Raw genomic sequence first — 8,895 nt, 5'->3', positions numbered from 1 at the left:
GCCCTAATAATAGGCCTCCACTTTATTCTGATCGTATTCATGTGCGCATTTTGACTAACATGCAATCAATAGGATTAACCTTAAACCTGTTTATCTATGTTGGTTGAATATAAATGCACAAATAAATCTATTATTGGCGATCACTTGAATTATAATCACATTAACCCTAAACAAGATTATTAAGTATCTTATTAAGCGTGATTACAAGCACCAATTCCCTTTAAACATGCATAAAGGCGTGATCAAGCAATAAATAAATAAAATAAGCAACATAATAAATAATAAACATCATGAATAATAATTACAATAATCATAATAATAATAATCATAATAATAATATTCATCATCATCATAAATTATAACAATTATAATCATAATCATGATCATGTTAATATTAAAGCATAATAATAAGAGCAAGATCCTAGGTATGATACTAACAAGATTAATAACAAACCCTAGCATGTCACTAAGCAATAAAAATCAAATCTTTAGCCCTAACATGATACTAACAATCATAAATATTAGGAAGAACATAGGAAGCATCGTAGGAATCATAATAAGCATATTTGATATTAAATTTACCCTAGACATGATACTAGGAATATCATAATAACAATCTAAACATGATTTCTACATCATAACATCAATAAATCAATTAAAGTACTTACTTTGATGCCTCGTACCTCTTTCTAATTACAAAATACACGCGTTAGTAACTTCAAGGAAAATAATAATCAAACAATTAAATTAAATAATTGAACGAGAGATTTGGGACCAAACCCTCAGAAATTAAACCTTTCACGTCTAGAGCGAAGGCAACTTCGAATATGGCTAGGTGTTTCTAGATCTTGCGAATGCGGAATTTTGTATTTGAGAAAAGGCTAGTTTAGAAAAAGATAGAGAGAAAGAGAATAATAAAGAAAATCTTGATGAGAGTTCGTGAGAATTGATGATGAATGAAAACTGATTGTAGGTGAATGATCGTGAGAATTGGTGAATGATTAGTGAGAATAGGTTAATGAAAACGGAGTTTTTAATACGATATTTATAGAGAAAATCAGCCAAAAAAATAAATAAACAAAACAGAGTCTGACGCACAAAAAACAGAGCTGGCGTCAACCCTGGCTAGCTGGCGCCAGGCACCAACACTAGCGCCAAGCGCCAATGGCTAGCGCCAGGCGCCAGGCCTGGTTCCAGGCGCCAAGGCCTAGGGTTAGGCGCCAAGCCTGATTTTAACGCGTTTTCGAAAATCAGATAAATTTACCGTACTGGAGGATAAAATCATATAATTTCCTCAAAAATGCTATTTGATTTTAATTAAAACTCCGAAAAGTCAAAAGTCAATTTATCAATGCTAATTGAATTAGGAATGAAAAGAACCTTCTAGAAGATTCTAGAAGACTAAAACCATTCCTAATTGCATTAGGAATGATAAATCATATTAGGCCCTCCTCTAGATCATTGGGCCGTATATAAAGCTCAAACCGGGCCCAGTTTAGTAAATTGGCCATAACTTCCTCAATATTCATCGGAATTGGGCTTATAATATATCGTTGGAAAGGTCTTTGCAAGCCCCATCCAACTACACTACTATTGGACCCATATCATGGACCAACCAAACTGGATTCGCTGTTTTCTTAAAATAAGTTTTCAAAAACAGAGAGGAGAGAAAAGAAATAAAACTTTCCGCAACACTAGACTTTCCACACTTTCACTTCATTCGATTATGATTCGACGTGAAAGGTACTCATCACTGGGTTTGGTTTTGGGGAGACACAAATGGGTGTCTACAGAAGCCCCCACTTTGACTGAGTTTGGAGAAACGCGAGTTTCGAAAACGAAAGTCAAAGTATCGATAGGGACGGAGAATGATTCAGAACGTTCTGCGATCCTAAATCATTCTTGTAACGCCGATACCTGCAAAACTAGCATTAGTTAAACAGATAAAAGAGTTAAGAAACGCGTATCTTGCACCGTCGAGCACACGTCTCTATAAGTAACCGATTTGCTGCCGCTTTACTGTTTTGATGACCTCCTGCAAGCTAGAGAATGCCATCCCGCTTGAAAACCGCTACGCCCGTAACTGCTTCTAATATAGAAGATTGCTTCGCCTGAAACGATCTTCCCCGCAATGATAATATTCCGCGTCCAAGGGAATACTATCGAAGATTGCTTCTCTTGAAACAATCTCCTTCCGCATTGATAATATTCCGCGTCCAAGGGAATACTATCGAAGATTATTTCTCTTGAAACAATTCTCATCCGCATTGATAATATTCCACATTCAAGGGAATACTATCGAAGATAACTTCGCCCGAAATTACCTCCAGCTGTTTGTGACAACTCTTCGCAAGCTAGGGAACGCTGTCGAAGATATCTTCTCTTGAAGTCATCTTCTTTTGATGCGATAATTTTCTAAAGGAAATTACCGAAGATCCACACCTGTTGATCTTTAAAAGTTCGCCTGAACTTTGCTTCCGCTATGCCTGTACGTCGGCGCTTCTGTTGCTTTGAACTTGTACGTCGGTGCTCTTTTGCTCTTGAACCTATATGTCGGTGCTTTTTGCTAATGAGCCAATGCTTAGGTGCTTTAAGCTAAGGGAGATGATCTCTTATCAGGTCGATCACTTTATGTAATCAAGCCGATTACTAAATCATGTCAGATTGCTTAGAGGGGCTAACTGGCGTACCAAGGAACCCAAAAATATGTTGCAGAAGGCTAGCTCAACCTCATCAGGTGGCTGGGTGCTTTGGCGCCACTGAAAAACCATCAGCGCCACCTTATTAGCATTAGCGCCAGGCGCTGATATTGGCGCCAGGCGCAAAGCCAAATTTGTGACGCCAATGCATAGGGCTTGGCGCCAACACGGGGGTTTCCTTAAATACCCCTTTCCTCTTCATCTTGCTGCTGCTCGTCGCGATTTTGCTCCAAAGAAAGTCCGAAAACTTCAATTGCTCGGTTCTTGCTCGTTTCTCAACCGAATTCGCTCAAATTTGTTGCAAATCAAAGCTCTTTTCATCTATTTTCCTGATCTATGTAAGTTTTCTTCAAACTCACATCAGTTTTTATGAAGTCTTGGCATGTTTATTCACGAATTTCATGAAAATTCGAAACTTATAATGCTCAATTTGCTTTGTTTGTCAAGTTTTATGTCATGAAATTTCTTGATTATGTTTGTATATTGCCTTGGGAGTAATTTGAGACTTGTTTGACTCAATTTGGTGAAGAAATGAGCAATTTGCCATTGTTGGACCTCTTAAGGTCGTGAAGAACAATGTGGCTTGTTCTTGACATTTTTGCTAGCAATTCTTGTTCAATTTGTCACAATAATCACTATAGTGTTGCAAGAAATTGTTTGATTGCTTGAAAAAATGCCGTTATGCTCAATTTGAATTTGTGCTCTGTTTTAGTACTACGTACTCTGTTTTTTGCGAACATAGTATCATGCGGCTAGATGAACTTTAGATACTATAGAACCTTAATTTATGATAATTCTGCACAATGTAGCATGGCTAGACAGCGAGGTTTGGGTTCACGGTCCCGAAACACTAGACGGGAGCATGAGCCCGTAGAGGATGACATCACGCCATCCACTTCACTTGGTCGGCTTCCGGAGTGGGATGAGCGGACCCTGTTCTTCGCCCCTCACCACCACAATTCTGAGAGAGTGAGACAGGGCGTCGCGCCCGGGAGGACACGGCATCACGGCTCTGGCTGTGATGGTTTGGGCGATTTGTACAGGATGTACATCGCCAGGGATCTTGAGACGAGACTCCTATGGGAGTCTTGCGGGCTAGCTACTCTGTTTGAGACCTCTGAGGCTATGGTCGCCTCCAGCGGGGGTCATCATGTAGTGCGCGCTTTGGTGGAGTTCTTCTGGGATACCACCAACGCCTTCCATTTCCCCTGGGGCGAGATGATGGTCACCCCTACGGACTTCAGTCTCATCACAGGACTGGAGTTTACTTCTGTGCCACTACCGTTTAACAGTGGAATCGACGTCTTTTCTTCGGAGGTCGAGGAGTTATTGGGGCCGATCGCTATTCGGGCCCGAGCTGAGGTCGAGACGACTTAGTTTAGTGCTAGAGGAATTCGCCGCTCGACACTGGCAGCGGCTCTTGATGACGATGCGACCACCCGAGAACAGCGGGTGCGCATCTTTGCGCTGATGTTGTTGTCAGGGACATTCTCCCATGACAAGGGTAGTAGGGCATTGCTTTACTACCTCCCTGCTGTCCGTGATCTCCATCGGATCGGGACTTATGACTGGGCCAGCTTGGCCTATGCTGACTTTGTTCGTGCGCTGAGGGACTCGTGTCGACACCGGTCCTTTGGGACGAACGTTGCTTTGTCTGCCTTTTGGAAGGTCGTAGAGGTAAAAATTTACTCCCTGTAGAGTTTAGATCTGCATATCAGTTTAACATTTACTGACACTTTTAGCTCTTTGTAGATCTGGTTCTACGAGTACTTTCCTTCTGCTGCGCCGCCGAGACCATCGCCGCGGGGATTTCTAGTGAGCGCCTCTTGGGGCGGCCACCATGTGGATGTGTCTACTACACATGTCCGGAACTAGATCATCGCGGTACGACTTTTATTATTTATTTTGCTTTTCCGCGGTGCTTTAGATATATTCTGCCTGATTGATGCTCTTTATAGGGACCTGAGGTGGTATACCGGCCGTGGGGCGGTTGGACAGTCCCTGGGTTAGCCGCACAGTATTCTGCTGAGCGTCGCTATTTCTTGGGGACTTATGGAGCGGTCGCGTACTTAGGAGAGAGGGTCGCTAGACAGCATTCTTCTGATGTCTTCGTCGTTCCTGCTGCTCCACCACGTCATATGTTCGACGAGGCGCGGTTGTCGAGCATGTCTGAGGAAGCTGGTACCCCTTGTTGGTCCCATGTGATCCTCGGGCAGTGTTATGCTGAGGAGCTACTACCTTTATTAGCTCCAGCCCCCGTACCGGCTGAGGATGTGAGGGTTAGTTTTTCAGTTCTTTACTTTCCACTAAGTAGCCCCCAAGTAATGTTTTACTGTCCTTTTTGTCTTATCAGGACGGTGCTGCTGAGTTCGTGCCACCCCGTATGTCCATCCACTACCAGGGGATGTACGGGCCGATCGAGGAGATGATTTCTCCGGCTCCCGAGGGCGAGCGCTTCGTAGAGCGGTCGATTCCTTGCCACCAGACTCGAGTAAGCCTAGTTTTTTTTCAGAATTTTTGTGTTCATATATCATGCATTTTTACTGACTTATTTTTCTGACAGTTTTCACGCGAGGTGGTTTCGGCGATGGCACGATGCATAGACGCCTTCCGGAGCCAGCTCGTCCGGATGAGGAACGCGGCCACTTGCCGTCAGGATGACGTCACCCGAGAGGTACTCTTTCTTTATGTATTTCCTTGCATTACTGTTTTCCAATTTTGCCCTGTTTCTGATTTAATTCTTTTTGCAGGGCCAGCCTATCGCTTCTCACACCCGCGCGAGACCTGAGGGGCGGAGGGATCCAGTGAGGTCTAGCTCGAGACGTCGTCGCACTTCGTCAGGGGGTAGAGGTGGTCGCTCCGAGGCTGCCCGTGCTGACGTTGCTGAGGGCTCGGGATCTTCTTCTGAGGGTGCTCATGCTGCACCGGTAGGAGAGACTACCTCGGCTTTCAGAGGTGGTGGGATGTACGAGGTAGGCTCGTCATCGCAGCAGCCTCCGCGGCCTCAGCCTCAGGTTGATCCTGGGTGGAGTGGTCCTATATTGAGTCTTCCTCCTCCTACGGAGACTGGAGCTGGAGCTGGAGCTGGAGCTGGAGCTGGTGGAGAGGTGACTCCTCGTACGGCGCAATTTTATGATATGATGGGCCTACGTCCTCCAGCGCCGTAGTTTGTTCCTGTGTATATTTATTTTGACTTTTTTATAGAACTTTGCCTTAGACTCATTATTTATAGACACATGCTATTATGAATTTATTTACTGTTGTGTATATGTTTGTGTGTGCAAGAGAAGTGTGACAACAATTTTGCGCAAAAATTCCGTCATTTTTATTATTGATGGAGGGTATCTGACTCTCTCCCCCAAAAAGAAAAAATAAAAAAGGAAAAAAATCGAATAAAATGTCGGGTGTTTGGAATTTAAAATAAAGTCCAAAAAGAATAATAATAATTAAAAATAATAGCTATTTTTAATTAATTAAGAAAAAAAGGATAAAAAAAAGATGTTTAGGAAAAAATAAACGGAGCCATAAAGTCATTAACCGACTCGAGTTTAATATGAAAAACGCAAGTTGAGCACGCGCGGCTGATGTGGCAGCTTGGCGCCAGCTGGCGCCACACTATGGCGCGTGGCGCCAGGCGCTACACTTGGCGTGTGGCGCCAAGCGCTGGCGGTTGGCGCCAATCACGGGATTTTGATAAACCTCTTTCTGAATCTTTTCATATATATAGAAGAAGGGCGTTCCTGTTTTCCATGCTTAATCAATTTTTTCTTAGTAGTGATAAAAATAATGAGGGCCAATCAATTATAACCACTCTTTTAGAACAAATTGAATCAGGGAGAAATCCAATGCCATTAATAGTTGGAGAGACTATGATTAGTCTAGATGAATTGAAAAGGGACCCAAAAGCGCCTCTTCGCGGCTCTCCAATTTTATTACAGGTAGAAAAATAATATTTTTAATTACAGAAATCAAAAAATATATTTTTGTATTGTAATAATAATTTATTTGCATTGCAATTTTTTCACAGATGTGGCTAATGGAGAGGCTAGGATTAATTAGCCCTCCGGACGATATTGAAAAGTATACTCCCAATTGCTTCGTGAGAAGGAAGAAACACATTCCTAAAATTGGGCGCCATGGGTGGATGAAAGTCTTCGAATCACGTGATTTTGCTATCAAGTGGGTCGTCCCATGGTGGAAAATAGAAAGGATGGTTGGTGTTAACAAGCAACCTTTCTGCCGTCTTCCAAACTTGTCTCGTGTAACTTATTATTACCCCTGCAGGGTAAAAAGACAATACGGCTTGCTTCAGAATATTCCTTCCGGGGATCTTCGTCCTCCCTTTGAGTACCCTGTATCTGAAGAAGTAGACAGATTTGATGCTTATTGGGGTGCTAGACCTTTATGGGAAGTGATGTAAAGAAGTGGTTGCTGAAGAAATCTTCGATTGATCAGGGTAGAACCGATGTGAAGAATCGTCTAGGTGACAGAGTGATTCTTGCCAAGGAACGCCTAGGTGCAAGAATTGAATTCAAAACACCTGCAATGCCTAGGAAGAAAGGTGCTACCAAAGATAAAGGGAAAAGGAAAGCTAACACCACAGATAAAAGGGCTTGGGTGGAAAAGAAGCATGGAGTGTTAGCTGAAGGGGAGACCATCTACTGCAAAATTGAATGTAGGTCCTCTAAAGGATGCCTACTAGCTAAAGTTATGGATGAGGAGGAGGAAGCAGACAAAAATTGGAAAAGAGCTAGAAAGGAAAAGAAAGATTAAGAGCATTGCTTAGCTTTAAATTTATTAGACTTAGATTGTTATTTTTATTTAAAGGTAATTTATTTCAGCTTTATTTAAATTCCATCAATAATGTAATTTTATTTTATTAATGAAACTTGAGCTTTCAATTAAATTGTTTACTTTAAATTTATTTTATTAAAGCAATGAAAATCGAAAAAAAATTAATTTTCCAGAAATTCTTCGAGTACGGAAGTCGAAAAATTTCCGAAAAACACCGAAATTCGCCCAGAGTTTATTTCCGAATTGGCGCCTGTCATTTAAGTTTGGCGCCAGGCGCCAATTCCATCGGCTGGCGCTGATGACTTCTGACTGGCGCCAGGTTCTTTTCTGCGACGCCAATAATTCGCCGATTTTCTGTTGAATTTTTAATTAATTATGGAACGCGGAGATGTCGAAAAAAAAAAGTGGCCGCACCCGTAAAGGGTTGCCTACGTATCCTTTCTCAAGGAATCAGGCCGAACGTAGCTCTCTTGAGTATCCTACTCAAGTAATTATGGGTAGTATTTCTTAAGTTGGTCAAGATTTGTCATGTTTGAGAATTCATTGCCATCCATATCAGTTAGTTTTGCTGCACCTCCTGACATGATTGTTTTGACAATGTAGGGTCCAGACCAATTAGGTCTAAATTTTCCCCTTGGGTCTAAAACGTTTTTCCTTAGTGCTTTTAATACCAAATCTCCTACTTTGATATTTCTTGTCTTGACCTTCTTATTAAAATGCCTAGCCATACGAGTTTGGTAACACTGAGTGCGATGTAGAGCTTCTAGTCGTTTTTCGTCGAGTAGAATCAATTCTTCATATCTTGCCCTAGTCCATTCCACTTCATCGAGTTTACTCTCTAACGCGATGCGTAGAGATGGTATTTCTAATTCGACAGGTTGTACGGCATCCATTCCATATACCAAGGAAAATGGCGTATTTCCTGTTGATGTACGGATTGACGTGCAGTAACCCCACAATGCGAAGTGAAGCTTGTCAGGCCAATCCTTATAATTTTCCGTCATTTTCTCGATGATCGTCTTTAAATTTTTATTAGCTGCCTCGGCTGCTCCGTTTGCTTGAGGTCTATAAGGGGAAGAATGATGATGTTGAATGCCATATTTTTGTAGCAATTCTTCACATTCGGCTTGAAAGTGAGTTCCATTGTCACTTATCATTTCATGTGGGACTCCATATCGACAAATAATATTTCTTTCGATAAAGAGTGCTACATGTTTTGCAGTGAGTTTAGCGTACGATTGCGCTTCGACCCACTTTGTAAAGTAATCGATTGCTACTAGGATGAATTCATGGCCTCCTGTTCCTGGGGGAGTGATTTTGCCAATGATGTCAATTCCCCATGTAGAGAATGGCCATGGCGATGCGTAGGTGTAGAGCAAAGATGGAGGGACATGTTGTAAAT

The 8,895-nt window shown here is 42.1% G+C and overlaps 1 protein-coding gene across 1 annotated transcript; it reads left to right on the top strand.

Moving 5' to 3' along the window:
• The first annotated feature begins 4,718 nt into the window (after positions 1-4,718).
• LOC145612665 (uncharacterized) lies at positions 4,719-6,011 on the top strand. Its single transcript, XM_081667990.1, has 4 exons — positions 4,719-4,972; positions 5,053-5,190; positions 5,263-5,373; positions 5,450-6,011. The coding sequence occupies exons 1-4, from the start codon at positions 4,838-4,840 to the stop codon at positions 5,864-5,866; spliced, it is 801 nt and encodes a 266-aa protein (XP_081524116.1). The 5' UTR covers positions 4,719-4,837; the 3' UTR covers positions 5,867-6,011.
• The last annotated feature ends 2,884 nt before the right edge of the window (positions 6,012-8,895 follow it).

The sequence above is a fragment of the Chenopodium album genome, chromosome 3 (assembly GCF_948465745.1).
Source record: "Chenopodium album chromosome 3, dcCheAlbu1.1, whole genome shotgun sequence".
NCBI lineage: Eukaryota > Viridiplantae > Streptophyta > Magnoliopsida > Caryophyllales > Amaranthaceae > Chenopodium > Chenopodium album.
The sequence above is the reverse complement of the archived record's forward strand: the minus strand, read 5'-3'. Positions and strand labels throughout refer to the sequence as shown.